At 40.3% G+C, this 17,884-nt stretch overlaps 1 protein-coding gene across 1 annotated transcript in view; it reads left to right on the top strand.

Moving 5' to 3' along the window:
• The window catches only part of SENP6 (SUMO specific peptidase 6), a 165,544-nt gene that overhangs the window by 121,884 nt on the left and 25,776 nt on the right, over positions 1 to 17,884 (top strand). The window contains exons 13-18 of the mRNA XM_065402243.1: positions 3,985 to 4,170; positions 11,560 to 11,789; positions 12,359 to 12,468; positions 12,554 to 12,670; positions 13,856 to 13,978; positions 14,321 to 14,413. Of these exons, the coding sequence (XP_065258315.1) occupies positions 3,985 to 4,170; positions 11,560 to 11,789; positions 12,359 to 12,468; positions 12,554 to 12,670; positions 13,856 to 13,978; positions 14,321 to 14,413 (859 nt within the window). The remainder of the gene's footprint in view (positions 1 to 3,984; positions 4,171 to 11,559; positions 11,790 to 12,358; positions 12,469 to 12,553; positions 12,671 to 13,855; positions 13,979 to 14,320; positions 14,414 to 17,884) is intronic.

The following is a 17,884-nucleotide window of genomic DNA, read 5'->3' on the forward strand; positions in this document are numbered from 1 at the left end:
CATAGAACTGGAAGGGAGCCTGAAAGGTCATTGAGTCCAGCCCCCTGCCTTCACTAGCAGGACCAAGTACTGATTTTGCCCCAGCTTCCTAAGTGGCCCCCTCAAAGATTGAACTCACAACCCTGGGTTTAGCAAGCCAATGCTCAAACCACTGAGCTATCTTTCCCGATGAAAATGAGGATGAAAGTTTAGTATGTCAGTCCAGACGCCCAGTGTCCAGAGTGTCAAACTGCACATAAACATATCCATACTTGTCAAGGATGGCACATATTCTGGAATTCCAGGAAGTGTTTGGACCTTATACTGTTCTTGACTTTAGGTCCCCACGTGCTGCCCTTCCACCCCCATGTGATAGTAATAATTGACAATAAATAAAATATCCCATACAAGAAACCAGCCCCCTAGCGTAACATTAAAGGCTCTGTTCTTTCAGATCTTCAGATGCAAAGACACCTACTGAGCACCTGGGCTTCATATTGGAAGTAGCAAAGAGAATGACAATTCCTATGGAAGGAGAAGCACTTTTTGTGAATTTCATTGATGGAAAAAGGGAGACATCCCTTAAATGATCATATGAGGCCTCAAATCTTCTGCTGTAAGCTTCAGTTGATAAGGCATGCACCACACAGGTGATCGTGAGAGGGCTGCTGATCATTAGCAGGTCACTAGAGATACAAGATGAGGACTCAGAATTGGGCAAGTGTCATGTATATGACACAGTTCTATCAACTTTTGGAGTCATGGTCACCTTCCCTGTGTCAAATAGTAGAGCTTTGTGGCTAAAACAATGGACAGATCCCTCCTCCAAAGCCTGACTAGTTCCAGCAGTTCTGAGCTGCTTCAAAGAGCAAAGGCCTTGTTCAGATGGGCCTTCCAAAACAGTCAGAAAGCAAAAGAGATCTGGTTATCTGGGGAGACAAGGACCTGCTGTCCCGGAAGAAGATGATCAAGCCAGAAGGCAAGCAGGCAAGCTTCCACTAATAGCTCCTTTCACTACTTAAAAAGGTAAAAAGCCTCAGGAAAAGCTATCAAATTTAAAACAGTCAGCCGTATGATACAAGTGTCCAAGTATAGAGCCCCAGTATTGGGGAGAGCCAGGGAATTTCTTCTGCTCGTGATGAAAATAACATCTGACCAATGAGTCCCAGACACACATTATGGAAAACGTTCAGGATTCAGCAGTAAGAAGTCTATTGCACACTGGCATAACTGTGACCTATGGAGATTACTAGCAAGGCACAAGTAGTGTTTTCAGGGAAATGGAGTACTTGAGCTGAGAAGAAACTCCACAATCTATCAGCAATCTGTGCCAGTTATGCTGGAATTCCTGTAGTTTATTTAATCATTGGTTTTGGAGCCAGTTGGTCCAAGCAATAGTGAGTTAGCATTCAGAGACTAGGGACATATTGGCATGGCATCCTGATGAAATTGTTGCCAGGTTCCTGAAAGGCAGTAGGTATATTGAGACAAGTAGCTAGTCTCCTGTCCCACATGAGACTTAAACCTTATGCTGAATATTTTTTTAATAAAAAATATATTCTCCCAGCAACTTCTCCCAGCAACGTCTATTCTTAAATCCTGTTGCTAATATGTTAGGCAAGAAGAATAGTAAATTTGCAAACCCTTTCCTGCAAGCTGTCTTGCACAATTTTTCACCCGAATAATGTCATCCTGAACCGTCTTGAAATTCAGGCCCAAAATATTATTGGCCCTTCCCCTGAACCAGGAAATCACCATATCTACATCTGGTCCTTACTCCAAGATTCCTGAAGAGAGAGAACTACATTGCTGAATGTCCATAGTGCTCATCTTGCATAGAAAGGACAGCAAAGTTGAGGAAGTCTTGGCGACTTTTACGTTTGCATCAGAACGTGTGCACTTTTGAAAATCTAACCTTGACTTAAGTAGGGTGATCAGACAGCAAGTGTGAAAAATCGGGACAGAGGGTGGGGGGTAATAGGACCCTATATAAAAAAAGCCCCAAATATTGGGACTGCCCCTATAAAATCGGGACATCTGGTCACCCTAGACTTAAGTGACTTAGTCCCTTTCAGAGTGGGGACAAGTCAGTGAGATTTGTGCTCCTAAGTAACATGTCAGCACTTCTGAAAAACCTACACTTAGTGGCCCATGAATCCACCAGCTTTTAGATGAATTAGGAAACTGAGAGATTATTATGTTCCAGCAGAAAAAGAGAGACAGAATCTTTTTAAATCCCACTCTACCTGCTTAGTAGGATCTTTGTGAGCAGAAAGAGGGGAAGCTTCTAAGAGAGATTTTCAGTCCTATCTCTTGGTCTTCTGTCCACATCTTTGCCAAATGTCCTAGAATAACCTTGCTTTTGTAGCCTTTGCAGAATGGTGTTGCAGGCAGTAGTCAAATGATTTTCACACTAAAATGATGATCTGCTTTAAATATATCAGTCCAATACCAAGTAAGATTTAAGTTCCTACTTCATTGCTGAGAACTTTTATACATTTGTAGTCTCAATTTCAAAGAGTTTACAGTCTAAAGAACAAGGTGTCAAAGCTGGTTGACACTAACATACAGGCAGGGGAGAGAAGACTGTCCTAATATAAACTACTTTTGTGTGCAGCATATATGCATAGTAAGTTGCTTGATGTTAGCAATTATAGGAATCTCAACTGACCATCTCCCCAGCCATTATCAGATATTTGTTAATGGTTATTGCATAGTGTCAGTCTAAACAAAGAATTAGTACTGCTTTCTCCTCTTGTGGCAGGGTCCCATCCCCCTCACCATCTTTTTTTCCCCTGTCATTCAGGGGCCAACATGTTAAAATCTTCTGAGAGGCTGGACAGAGCTGAGATTGGGAGAGTGCAGGGTATTGTTATGATGGAAGTTGTAATGGCTGCCATCAATAGATTCTTTGATATGTAAGCAATTCTAGACTTGGTTGAAGCTGCTGGGTCTGTTAACCAGATGCCAGGGGCCTTGTATGGCTTGCATTTCCCCCTTTTTCACCAAAATCAATAGGGTTCTGTCCATTGAGGCCAGGAATATTCTCTGAAATTTTGAAATTGTGTTGTTCAATAGTTACTGTGTTACATCTAAATGGAGAAATGTCAGCTATTTATGTCTAGGACTTCACTTTGCTCGGCCAATAAAATATAGCTATAAATTGGAAAGCTATGTAATATAGCTCAAGTTCACTCCTTTAAAGAACTGTACCATTTTGGTGTGGTCTCTCACCCTTTTCTAGGAGCTACCAGGCAATCACAGTTTGTGTGTGTCTTTATTCCCTTCTTCATTTTAAAACTCCCCTTCCTTAGAGCAGGGGTTCTCAACCTTTTTCTTTCTGAGGTCCCTCCACTGCCCACCTGTGCTGCAACAATTGTTTTTCTGCATATAAAATGCAGGGCCGGTGTTAGAAGGTAGCAAGCAGGCAGTTGCCTGGAGCCCCACACCACAGGGGGGCCCACGAAGCTCAGTTGCTCATGCTTCAGCTCCAGCATCCATGGGGTGGCATTGGGGTCCAGCCCCTGTGCAGAGGCGGCAGGGGGGCTCTGGCGAGTCTAACGCTGACTCTGCTTGGCGGACCCCCTGAAACCTATTTACTGCCCCCCCCCCCCCCCAGGCGGCTTCGGACCCCCGGTTAGAACCGCTGCCTTAGAGGACATGGGCAAAGCACATTTCATAGGTTCATTTTAAAATTTGCAATACTGCAGGCAGAGACAAATGTAATTACCCTGGGAATCTTTTTTTTCCATGGAATAAAGAATGGATTAGAATAAATTTAGTGTGTCTTTGCACTAAGTTTAATGGCTTTCCTGCCTATTGACAATAGAGCCTTTTAATTTCGAAACAGAAATCACCACCTATGTAGTTTTGAATCTGAGACTTGTTAAAAATTCCTTTGTCTGCAGCAAACAAATGAATTGTCAGTTCTCATTAAAACTAACATGAAAAGTTGCAAAGGGCATCTTCATATAGGCTTTAATGAAATTTTGTTTTTTTCCCTAGAGTCAGAAAGTGATTCCCGAGAGATTAATTTAAAAACTTCTGAACTTACCAAATGCGAGTGGTGTGGTGTCCGAAAGTTACCAGTAGTGTTTCTGCAAACAGTACCTGCTGCCTGTCTTAGCTTGAGATCCCAACTGAAGATGAGTAGGGAGAAGGATAATGTCTGGTATGACTGTAAAGGAGTGAGTAAGTAAACCTAGTTTGTCTATTACTGTAACTTAAATTGTGTTTTAAAATTTGGTCATCTTTTAAGTGCTTTAAAAAAGTGAGACTAATATCACTGGCTAGAGTAATATATGGTTTAGTCAGACACTGTTGCCTTCCTGTGCATCTCTGACAAGACAACTTTAAACAGCCCAGCAACGTTCTATTCTCCCATTCACCCCTATGTACATGTTATTGTTAATATTTGTCAGGTTAGTAAAACTAGTTCTTTATCAGTAATCCTGGTGAAACACAGGTGAGTAAGTTTTTATGTGGGGTGTTAAATTGTCATGACAAGGTCATGTTATAATTTCACTGCTACCACCCCTTTCTACATCTGGACCTCTGCTTGAATAGAAACAGTAACAAATTATACCACGTTCTTATGGCAATCTTGTGATGTGGTCAAATATTTGCCAGGAAGTCAAGAATTATTTTATTTTATTTTAGATTTAAGCTGAATTTCATTTTAGAGTTCCTGAGTTTAAAGCATAGCATATTAATCTACTGTACTTTTCTATCTAGTATGCAGTCCATCACTCTTACATAAATATGTTTAAGATTAAATGTATGTGTATGTATGTTTGTACTGAATTTAAGCAACACACAAGTTATGCTTCACTTGTGGTGTTAACTGAAGGAAGATTGCCTTCAGCCACATAACAGAAATATCCAAAACACAGAACCTAGTAGTGATGGGGGACTTTAACTACTCAGACATCTGTTGGAAAAGTAATTGTGCAAAACAGAAAATTTCCAATAAGTTCTTGGAATGTATTGCGGGCAATTTTTTGTTTCAGAAAGTTGATATAGTTGAATTTTAATGTCTACTGGAGGTAGGACAAGTAGTCATGCTTAATCTACAGCAAGGGAGATTTAGGTTAGATATTAGGAAAAGCTTTCTAACCATAAAGGTAGTTAAGTTCTGGAATATGCTTCCACGGGAGGTTGTGGGATCCTCCTCATGCGAGGTTTTTAATAGCCGGTTGGACAAACACATGACGGGGTGGTCTAGGTGTACTCCTGTTCTACCCTAGCACAGGCGGCTGGAGTTGATGACCTCTCAAGATCCCTTCCCGCCCTATGTTTCTATGATTATGCAAGAATTGCCTTCAACCACCCCGGAAGTATGCATATTCAGTAAAAATAAAAATAAATAAAATTTATTTTAGAGCAAATTTTTAATAAGTGTTTTAAACTCTTTCTTCCTCAGACTATGGTCACAGGCTGGTTTTCAGCCTAATGCTTTATCATCATTATTATTTGTATTGTGGTAAGTGCAGTTTCTGTTTGCCTGCTGAGCAGTGAAATGGATTTTTAGTGATTCCTCTCAACTGGTGACTAACAGTCCCCTTTCCAGTCCCATTTCCATAAAAACTGAAAATTTGTGGTAAGAGGAAGCATCTATTTTAGTTTTTGAACACGTCAATATTTTAAACCCTTTCCTTGTTCAGTATATGTGGAAATGGAGACTGGAAACCAGAAGCTGAGAATTAGAGCTTGTCAGAAGATTCCTATTTTCATGGCAGCAAAGATCTGATCAGAGAAAATAAGTATTTCCTTTATGAAATTGCCAGCATAGGTCTTCACATTTGGAGTTGTATGCCAAGCCAGGCAGATATAGAATCACTACTAAAAGTAGTTATGTATTTGAGAGTTGTTTGCCTTTATGCATATGCCTAAAAAGCACTGAAATCCCATTTTTAAAAGGAGGTAGCCAAGAGGGAGAGCTGTACCTTAAATCCTGTTGGTGGTGGGTTTACAAAGAACTGCTGATGGCTTACCAGATTTAAAGGTGTTGTGTTTTTGTTGTTGTTGTTGTTGTTTGTTGTTTTTTAATTTGTTCTGTTCAGTTTTTAGTTCTTAAAGTTATGGGTTTAGTCTAGTATGCTACCTGCCAACTCTCCCCCATTTTGGGTGGGACTGAGCTTTAAAAACCTATACTTATTTCTGAGAACCTCTTCCACTAAACCAAGGGCTATTGGTACATGCTGGTACCATGCTTTTTATAAAACAAAAGCACAAAAAGCAACAGAGTAGTACCAGCAAATAGCAGTGGAAGCTGTTTAAACTTAGTCTTGCAGCAGACCCCACCCTGCATCAGCCAGTCCCCTCCATCAGTATCTCAGGGCAAGGAGGTGAGCAGTCAGGCAGTGACACCACTTAATGTTGCAGTGTTTTGCAATCGTCTCCCTTATTCTGACCCCGAGGAGCTAGGGAATGTTGTATGTCAACTGCTGAGCAAAGTCAGGGTGTAGAATGCTGCAGTCTTGTCAGAAGCTGTAATGGTTCACCCCTAGGAGTAGATCTGGAAGCTTGGCTTAACTACTGTTAACATTCAGAATGTATGCATTTGAGTGCATGACTCCAAAAGGATGAATGTGTGGGGACAATTTATTTTGAGAATTAAGTAACCTAGGTCTTTAACAAAAAATATAAAAATTTATTCCCAGTGCAGTTTGTTTCCATGGAAACTGCTTGGAAAAGGTAAACAATGATCCATAGCCATCAGCTATGAACAGAAATTCTCACAGGTTACTTTTGCTGCTGAAAGTGCTAGCTTGTAAAACTATTTAGACATATAGACACTAAATATGAGATTAATCTCTGCATAGTTCTTAAGTCTGTAATATAAAATAAATAATAGTAGGTTAAAACCTACTTTTCTTTCTTGACCATTTCAGCCTCTCACTCAGAGATGACCCTAGTGATTTCCCATAGGGCATATTAGACAGATTCCTAACATCTGGAGTTACTCTGGATACCTGCACAGTTTGAGCCCTTGTCAACCAAAGATAACTTTTTTAATAATCACTTTATTTTTAAGAAGATTGAAAAGACATAAGTGTAGAAGCGTGATTTGAAAAGTGTTTCTTAAAAGTTAGGGATGACCAATTCAGGTACCACAGAGATAGGTGCTTCAGAAACCACTTGGATAAATCACATGTTGCTTAGCGAATTGGGTTTACAAGTGAATTACCAAGGTGTTTCCTAATGAGTGACAAGTGTTTCTCATAAACGTCTTCCTATGTTTGTACTTTGTTTATATATTATATTACAAATTGTTCCATAAAACGCACTTTTAAAAAATTGAAAGGGCATCCAGACATGTAATATCAGTAGCTCTTAACCACCTCAGTCGTTCTAAGCCCAAACAATACCACCAAAACTCATTTAACGTCTGCTGCAACTTGAAAATCCAGTAGCAACAGGGGAACCAACAAGACTCCCCTGGTCACAAACCTTAGAAATGAATGAGCCAATACTCTCAACTTTCGTGGTATGCTGATATGTCCGCTATTTTTGCTGGTTGGTTTGAGCATCCTTTGAACATCATCTCAATCTTATTTGGGTTATATAGTATACATCAGATTGCTACTAAATCATACTGAACAGTTTAGTAGCAAATTTTAAAACTCCCCCAAAATATTCTCTATTTTAGGGTGTGTCAACACTGGGGGAGGTGGGAAAAACCACACAGCAGGGCGTCTCAGAGCCCGAATCAACTGACTAGGGCTCATGCTACAGGGCTAAAAATAGCAGCGTAGATGTTCCGACCTGGGCTCCAACACCCAACCCCACCTATGGGGTTGCAGAGCCAAGATTCCATTCTGAGCAAGAATGTCTGCATTGCTATTTTAGCCCCATAGTGCGAGCACCACAAGACAGTCAGTTGACCCGGGCTCTGGGACTTGCTTCTGCAGAATTTTGTGTGGGTGGTGTATGTGTTTTTGTGTTTGTTTTTTTTTCAGTGTAGTGCACAGCCAATCTGTGAAACTCATTACCACAAAAAAATTCACTCATTCACTTTCATTCTGGGCCCTCATGTTCTTTTCATTAGGGAAAGAATGAAAAGATGTGCCTGTTTGGCTAATGATTGAAGGGCTGGAAAAAATGCCTGACAGTGACAGGTTGAAGCAGTTCAATCTGTTAAATTTATCAAAAAGATCAGAGGTGACTTGGTACTTACACACAGTTATCTTCATGGGAAGAAAATACTGGGTACTAAGGGCTCTTTCTTTCAGTGAAGAAAGGTATAATAGGAACCCATGGCTGGAAGTTAAAACCAGACAGATTCAAATTAGAAATATGGCACAGATTTTTGACAGAGGGTGACTAACCGTTGGAACTGCCTACCAAGGGAAATGGTAGATTCTCCATCTCTTGATGTCTTTCAATCAAGAATAGATGCCTATCTAAAAGATATGCTTCAGTCAAACACAATTTATTGGACTCCGTGCTGGGGTAACTGGATGAAATGCTATGGTCTATGTTATGCAGGAGTTAAGAATAGATTATCTAATGGTCCCTTCTGGCCTTAAAATATGAAACTTTCAAAAAACAATATTGGATCTACTTTCATACTCCTTTTCTCTGAGTTAGTGACTAACTAGGCAGGGCCCTCCTTACCCATATGCAAACTACGCAGCTGCATAGGGCACCAGGAAATTTGGGGCACCAAATAGCCCCAAATTTCCTAGTGCCCTACACAGCTGTACGCTGCTCCAGTGGCCAACCTGATCCCCCGGCTGGCTGAGCCATCCAGGAAAGCTGTCCGTCCCCACCCCGTGCCCACTCCACCTCTTCCCCATAGGCCCTGCTCCTGCTCTGCCCCACCCTGCCTCTTCCGACCCCTGCTCCATCCCAGCCCTGCCCCCACTCCACCCATAGCCCCTGCCCCGCCCCCACCCCACCTCTTCCTGCCCTGCCCCCCCATTCCACCCCTTCCTCATAGCCCCCGCCCCACCTCTTCCCACCCCTGCTCTGCCCCAGCCCCGCCCCCACTCCACCCCTTCCCCTGAGCTACGTCCCGGGGGACTGCAGCAGGGGTCAGGCATGATGTGCACTCACCGGGCGGCGGGAAATGGAGTGACCCGGCCCCAGCCCACTCTGCGCCACCGGTGTGTTCTGGGGTGGCAGTTCCTCCCTGCCCCCCAAGCCTGCTCCTGCCCCCCACAGACCTTGGGCACAGTCCCCCCACCCCCCACGGAGGCCTGGTGCTGGCCAGCCCCCTCCCCCCATGGGGGGGGTAGGGGGGGAGCGCTGCGTAGGGCACCACAATGTCTAGGAACAGCCCTGTAACTAGGGTTACCATAATGTTTAACAGGACAGACTCCTAAACTCCTGTACTAAAGTCTGGTTCCTCCCAAAGTGGCTGCAGATACTCCAGATTTCTAGAAGCAGGAGAGAGCATGAAGAGTCTTTCCCAGATGCTCCTTTTATTCAAATTTAATCTGGTATCATCCAAGTGCCTTTTTCCTTTGCAGCCATGTCTGTTTGGGAGGGTGGTGGACGGGAAAGACAGGGTGGATGTTTTAAATGTCACATAGTAATAGATGAGCTGGCACATTGCTCCAGCTCGTAAGAGAAGGCAGATGGATTTATTAGTAAAGAAATTACAAAATCAACAAATAGTGAAATCAAAGTATGTGGTAAACTTCAGCTCAAGTCAGTTTACTTGTATGTTGCTTTCTTAACCCTAATCCTTTTGGTTCTTTGTCCATTTAGATTATAAACCTAATTTAGATTATAAACATTTCAGAACGGGGACCTGCTTATTCTAGGTCTGTAAAAGTGCGCGCGCACACATACATATAATATGACTCTCCTCTTATACCAGATATACATTGGTGTAACTCCATTGATTTCAGTGGCATTGCTGTTAATGAATACTGGTGTTGATATGGGAACAATTAAGCCCCCTGTCTCCAGATAGACAACGATGGGGTCTAAATTAGCTGTTACAACTCAAGAAAGAGATCTTGGAGTCATTGTGGATAGTTCTCTGAAAACATCCACTCAATGTGCTGAGGCAGTCAAAAAAGCTAACAGAATGCTGGGAATAATTAAGAAAGGGATAGATAATAGGACAGAAAATATCATGTTGCCTCTATATACATCCATGGTACGCCCACATCTTGAATACTGTGTGCAGATGTGGTCGCCCCATCTCAAAAAAGATGTATTGGAATTGGAAAAGGTTCAGAAAAGGGCAACAAAAATGATGAGGGGGTATGGAACGGCTTCTGTATGAGGAGTGATGAATAAGACTGGGACTTTTCAGCTTGGAAAAGAGACGGCTAAGGGGAGATATGATTGAGGTCTATAAAATCATAACTGATGTAGAGAAAGTAGATAAGGAAACATTGTTTACTTTTCATAACACATGAAATAGGGGTCACCAAATAAAATTAATAGGCAGCAGGTTTAAAACACATAAAATGAAGTATTTCTTCACATAACACACAGTCAACCTGTGGAACTCCTTGCCAGAGGATGTTGTGAAGGCCAAGACCATAACAGGATTAAAAAAAGAACAAGATAAATTCATGGAGGATAGGTCCATCAATGGCCAGGGTGGGTAGGAATGGTGTCCCTAGCCTAGGTTTGCCAGAAGCTGGGAATGAGCAACAGGGGATGGATTACCTGTTCTTTTCATTCCTTCTGGGGCACGTGGCATTGGTCACTGTCGGAAGATAGGATACTGGGCTAGATGGACCTTGGTCTGACCCAGTAGGGCCATTCTTATGTTCTTCTTAGACTGATATGAAATTATACTGAAATTACAAGACAGCAGATATAATACAAAAAAAGAGAAAGTATGGGTGACTTGTTAATTTCATTTGCTTTTTAGTGAGGTCCAAGTTACAGAGAAGATGCTGCATTTTAAAGTATGTTAGGACCTCTGACTCTGTGTCTTTTTTAATATTTGTATCAGGTGTGATTCTCCACATTTCCAAATGATAATGGTAGTATTTTGCAATACTTTGCACAGGTGTAAATAGCTAGACAAAACGTAAGACATGGGCGAATAAACTGATTATAGTGAGGTTTTTTTGTTTTAAATCCTCCAAAAATATACTTCATGTATGTGCTTAATATGGCCAGCAAGCAATTATCGCATTTTCTGTTCTCTTTAACAGTATTTCTTCCTCCCCCCCCCAGTACACATCGTTTTATGCTGCTGTTGTTATGAGATTTTTTTTTTTTAGAGTGAGAAATCTATGCATGTTTGTATTTTAGATTATCTGTATTTAGGATAACTTTACCATGCTAAACAAACTTAGGCCAAATTTTTCAAATCTAGATGCATGTCTTTGTGCATTAATTTTGAACCTTGTAAATCAAATGTGCCTGATATTTCAGAATACATAAGAACACACAATACTCATGGGATTTGTGGCGGTTCCGCACCTGTGAAAATGAGGATTAACTTTGGGAATCCAAGTTGTAAAATTTTGGCATTACTGTTTTAATGCATTTGTTTTAACTTAAGGCTGTTTAACATCAATAACTTTCAAACAGGAACATCCAGATAGATGTTTATGCATTTTTAAGTAAATTGACAATTGTGTATCTGTTTTTCCTTAGATCCAGAAGAACAGTACATTGTTCTGATTTTTGAGACTGGCCTTGATGCTCATGGAAATACAATATTTGAAAAAATTGTTGCTGAGATTGGTATCAGGAATAATATTTCTGATTTCTTTGTGAAAATTCCATTTGAAGAAGCCAATGGTAGGCTTGTGGCCTTTACAAAATCCTTGGAAGACAACTCCAAAGGAAGCGCTTCTTCTCTTAAAGAAAACAAAATAAAAAATGTAAATATATTTTGTTCTGGACCAAAGCTTTAGTCTGAATTGTGATGTCATTTGATTTACAAATACTATGCTTAGACTGTGCTGTTTCACTAGGAGAAATTGTCTTTTAGTATATATTTTTTGTCTTTCTAGCTTTTAGTTCAAATATTTCATTTTTGCAGAATTTTAGGTAAATGTGTTACATTGGTACAATTCCAGAAGAGGAAAATTATTTTGCTTGACTGTTGTTAAATGTAATTAGTGTTTTCTTTTCACCGAATGTAACTCCCTAAGAGCTTGTAGAATTTTGAGCTATCACTTTAGTTTGTCTGCCAGTCAGACTGACATAAATACCATAAATGAATTAAAACTGTTTTTCTTCCCTTTGTTATGTTAAATGGATCTTTTAGACCATGGTACTAATGATATTACCACCCTGTCAGGAAAATGCCTCTGCTTAGCCTCTCAAAGCATTTTTTTAAAACAATGGAACATGTTGTCTTCTTGGGGGAATTTACAAGGATTTAATAATTTAATTTTATGAACTTTGAGTGTACAGTTGGAATAAATATTATATTCATTTTTATAAGGTTGTCTCTGAATCCAAAATGCAGCTGCGAAATGCACCTCCGTTTCAATTTTTTGATGATGATGATGAAATTGGAGAGCCACATACAGTCTTTATCGGTCCTATAGAAAAGTAAGATGTCTTTCTGTGTTTTTGCAATGCTTTACTACTTTCTGTGGAGTTTCATATTTATTATTTAATGTATTTTTCTTTGCAGGTTGATAGTTTATCCACCTCCTCCTGCTAAAGGTGGTATTTCTGTGACCAATGAAGACCTCCATTGCCTAAATGAAGGAGAATTTTTAAATGATGTTATTATTGATTTTTATTTAAAGTAAGTTTGGTTATTTCAAGCTGGTTTTTAGCATCTCCTCGCTATGGCTCTTGAAAGCTCTGTAGGCCAATTAACATGACTTGGTTTCAAGCCATGTATGTCTGCCAGATTTAAAAGTTGAATTGTTATTTTGTTAAAAGGTTTTTAATCTTATGTTTCAGAGTAGCAGCCGTGTTAGTCTGTATCCGCAAAAATAACAGGAGTACTTGTGGCACCTTAGAGACTAACAAATTTATTAGAGCATAAGCTTTCGTGGGCTACAACCCACTTCTTCGGATGCATATGCATATGCATCCGAAGAAGTGGGTTGTAGCCCACGAAAGCTTATGCTCTAATAAATTTGTTAGTCTCTAAGGTGCCACAAGTACTCCTGTTATTTAATCTTATGCTTTGTCCTGTTTGACACACATTTAATTTGAAAACAAGATTCTGCAAAGCTTCTCTATAAGAGGAAAAATAGTGATAACTAAGTAGGGAAGAAAATAACCTTAGTTTGACCTTCCTCTCTTTAAGGTGAATTTAATTATTTTGATTTATAGAATTTGCTAATCAGAAGTCTTTTAGCATTCCCTTAGAATGCGATTTTTAAAAATGCCAGTTTTCAACCTATGGTATTAAATGACATAATCATGTGACTGAGGTTTGGTGCCTAATATGTAAAAGTGTATGTATATATAAATTTAATATATTTATTAAAATATATTTTAGAAGAAAAGAGAAGACTGATGGCCTCCGTTTTAGAATGTTAATTTCTCTTTCTTTTGTAACAGAGCTTCAAGGTTGCTGCTTTTTTTTTTTTGTACATTGTGTCAGTGACCCATTAACTAATAAGTTTAAATCTTCTACATGCTTTGATAACAAAAGAAATTAAACAGAAACCCATAATAAAGGACCAACTCAAACCCACAAAAAGTAATGAAATTGCTTGAGTAAAAATGTTGTCTTAAAGTGTGGGTAGCACAGCATTTGTTAGTTTCACTCTAGTTAGTTAACTGAGCCATGACACTTTTGCAGTTCATTCCAATTTAATGAGGGGCACCTTTTGGGTGGGCGCTGCTGTCTAGTCAGTATGGCCACAATGTGGCAGACTTTGTCAGCTAGTAGACTAACACAGAGCTTTACATAAAAGAACTGCAGGAATTAAAAAAAAATAATAATAATAATAGGCTCTTTTTCTTAAAACAGGTATTTGGTCCTAGAAAAACTGAAAAAAGAAGATGCTGACAGAATTCATGTGTTCAGTTCATTTTTCTATAAACGCCTTAATCAAAGAGAGAGAAGAAATCTTCATGAAACTGCAAATCTATCGTAAGTGTGATGTATTAAGTGCTAAACACAATGAAGGCCATTAGAATAGAGACATTACACAAATAAAACCTGTAGAAAAAATATATGGAATTGTATTTTAGCTGCTGATGCTAGCCAGAATCTCGGAAGTCTTATTCCAAGAATCATAAATGTAGAATATGCACTACAAATCTTAAGAAACTTTTTCCACTAGTGCTAATATGAAAATATCCAGAAAGGTAAAGGTAGTCTTAAAAATAATAATAATAATAAAAATAGTCCAACAAAACAAAGATTACATGGTGGCATAAAATATTGTACAATGATACTGAATATTTTTTCTCTGCTTTTGGTGTCTTACAGAGTACAGCAGAAGCGACATGGGCGAGTAAAAACATGGACACGGCATGTTGACATTTTTGAGAAGGATTTTATTTTTGTTCCCCTTAATGAAGCGTAAGAAAACTGCCTTTTATTAATTTTATACAGTAGAAGTTGTTTGGATTGCCAATTTTTAAATGAAAAGCATGCTTACAGTGATTGCACTTGAAGTTACAGCAAACTTCCCCGTTTCATATGTTGAGTGTATCTCAAACTGGTAAAAACTTTCAAAAATGGAAGGACACTGCAATTGTCATAACACATGAATTATTAGGAAATATGAAGATTGAGCAAAAATGAGACCGTTTTCATGAGAGAGATCTTATTTTTCACCTAGCTTTATTTAAAACTTTCTCTTCTAATCTGGTTTTAGTCAGTACTGTTGGGGTTTTTAACTTTTTACATTGAAACCTTTTTTTTTTTTTTAACTGATGGATTATGAGACCCCCTAAGGCATTGAAGTTGCCTGCTCTTGGTTCCAATGGGGCCAAGCCCCCACAGCTGATAACATTTATTATTTATATTACCATGGTACCTAGGAGCTCTAGTCTTGTGCTGGGTCCTGTACAAACAAAAACAGTCCCTGGTCCCAGGAGTTTGCAATCTAAGTACACTTCTACCCCGATATAACGTGACCCGATATAACACGAATTTGGATATAACGCGGTAAAGCGGTGCTCCACGGGGGGTGGGACTGCGCACTCCGGCGGAGCAAAGCAAGTTCGATATAACGCGGTTTCACCTATAACGCGGTAAGATTTTTTTTTGGCTCCCGAGGACAGCGTTATATTGGGGTAGAGGTGTATAAGGCAAGAGATAACAGACAGATACAGACAGATTGAGGAGTACAAGGCAACAGAGAGACAGCTTTGGTCATCATAATAGGCAGTGAGGTTGCTGGTACGCAGAAACAACAGTCATCAAGTTTTTTGTAGGCATCACAGTAAAGGAGAGTTTTAAGGAGAGATTTGAAGGTAGGTAATGCAATGGTCTTGCAGATGTTTATGGGGACTGCCTCCCAAACATGTTGGGGTAGCATGGGAGGAAGCTTGAAAGTACGTTTGAAAATTTAACAGTTGGGCAAGAGAGACTCTTATGGGCCAATTGAAGGTGAATACTGACAGCTAAATAGCAAATGAGAGATGATAGCTAGTGTGGGGATGGACTGTAAAGGGCCTTGAAAGTGAATACCAACAGCTTATGTTAGATTGGATAGAAAGGGGGGAACCAATGAGTGGACTCAGAGAGGTGACATCAAAGTGACAGGTTAAGAAAATGATCTTTGCAGCTGTATTCTGAATGGATGAGTGCAGGGTAAGATTGCATTTGTGAAGGCCAGAGAGAAAGATGTAGCAGTAATCAAGATGTGAGATGATGAGAGTGTGGCTGAGAGTTTTAGCTGTGTGGATGAATAGAAAGGCTGTATCTTAGAGATGTTATGCAGAAAGAATCACCAAGATTTAGATATAGCCTGGACATAAGGATCTAGAGACAGGTCCAGGTCCAAGTCCAAGGTTAGGGCCTGAGGCCTTTTCTACACTACAGGGGAAATTCGATCGAAGCTACCCAATTTGAGTTACATGAATAGCGTAACTCAAATCAACGTAACTTTGATCCTACTTACCGTGGGTCCACACTACGCGATGTCGACGGGAGATGCTATCCTGTCGACTCCCACTACTCTTCTTGATCCGGTGGGGTATAGGAGTTGACGGGAGAGCAATCTGCGGTTCACTAGACCCACTAAATCGACTGCCGATGCATCGATCGCAGCTTGTCGGTTCCCCACAGGCAGTTGGAGAGCAGAGGAGAAGGTTCCTTCAAAGGACATATTGAAGGAATGACCAGAGAAGTAGGAGGAGAACAAGGAGAAGCAGAGTGACAGAAGCCAAGGGAGTACAAGTTTTCAAGAACATAGTCAAGTGTGTAAAAGGTGGCTGATCAAGGAGCATAAGGATGGAGTACTAGTTCAGAAGCTATCTGTGACATGGGAGAAGGAGATGTGAGTTGTAGAAGGGGAAGGAAGAAGGGAAGAGAAGCGGAGGGAAGAGGGAGAAGATTGTTGTATTTTGTCAATTTTCTCTTGGAAGAAATTGCCAAGAATCTGCATGGAGAGGGAAGTGGAAGCAGTTGAAATTCTTGTCTTCATCACTTTATCTAGGTGTAATTATTTTCCTTAATATTCTTTTTAAACCATCACCTTCCCTGTGTAAGAAGGCAGACTTAGTGTAAGTTTTATACAGCAAAGGAAAACCCATGGCTGGCTCTTGCCAGCTGACTTGGGCTCACGGGGCTTGGGTCATGGGGCTGTTTCATTGTCATGTAGACTTCCGGGCTTGGGCTGGTGCACAAGCCCTGTGAGCCTGAATCGACTGGTGTGGGCCAGCCGCAGGTTTTTCTTTGCTGTGTAGACATACCCTTGCTGACTTGGGCTCAGGGTAAGGGGCTATTTAACTGTGGTGTAGATGTTCAGGCTCAGGCTGCAGCCCGAACTCTGGGACCCTCCCCCCTTGCAGGGTACTAGAGCTGGGCTTGAGCCCAAATATCTACATTGCAGTTAAATAGCCCCGCATGCCCAAGTCAGCTGGCACAGGCCAACCACGGGTTTTTAATTGTAGTGTAGACATACCCTTGGTGACTTCCTAATGGTCATCAGGGAGCGTTAATGTTAAGTGCTTCTCCAAGGACAAAAGCACGTTACCTTCTGCTCACCTAACTTCCATCAAAATGAGCAAAAATATCAAGTTTCAGAGTAGCAGCCGTGTTAGTCTGTATCCGCAAAAAGAACAGGAGTACTTGTGGCACCTTAGAGACTAACAAATTTTTTAGAGCATAAGCTTTCGTGGGCTACAGCCCACGAAATATCAAGGTCATTCCCAAACTCATTTCCCCTTTTTGAAACATGAGCGGTTACTATTAACTCTTCAGCCAACTTTTTAAGAAAATGTAGACACTTATGGGAAACTACAACTGGAATAATATAATGAATGAAAACTTTGACCAAGAACAGTGACATATTTATAAGAAGTGGTAGCTTTCTGAATGTTTGGAATACGAAGGGTGAGATTCTGATCTATGATCTTATCAAAGCTGCCCAAAATCTTGCTTGTATGCAAAAGGCCTATAAAGAAGCTCCTTAAGCCATTTTCCTCTTTCTTTGTGCACTTGTTCAGTGGTTGGCCCTAAAGAGGCAGTATGATCTAGTTGACCGAGCACAGGACAAGGAATCTGAATTCTATTCCCTGCTCTGCCAATGGTTTGTTATGTAGCCTTAAGCAAGTCTCTTAATCTCTCTCTTCCACTGTTTTCATAGCTGCAAAGTGAGAATAATTCTTAATCCTGAAACATGCCATTGAGCTAGAAATATGCTTATGAGCTTAGTTAAACATTAATTTGCACTGAACTTTGAAGATATCAGGTATTAAAAGGCCTTGTCTATACTAGAGAAATTTGGACTGCTGGCATGCCTGTAACATACCCATGTGTCCACACAAACTTACTCACATTGGTTCACAGACAGTCACACACTTAGATTGCACTTCCTCT

The sequence above is a fragment of the Emys orbicularis genome, chromosome 3, assembly GCF_028017835.1.
Source record: "Emys orbicularis isolate rEmyOrb1 chromosome 3, rEmyOrb1.hap1, whole genome shotgun sequence".
Lineage (NCBI taxonomy): Eukaryota > Metazoa > Chordata > Testudines > Emydidae > Emys > Emys orbicularis.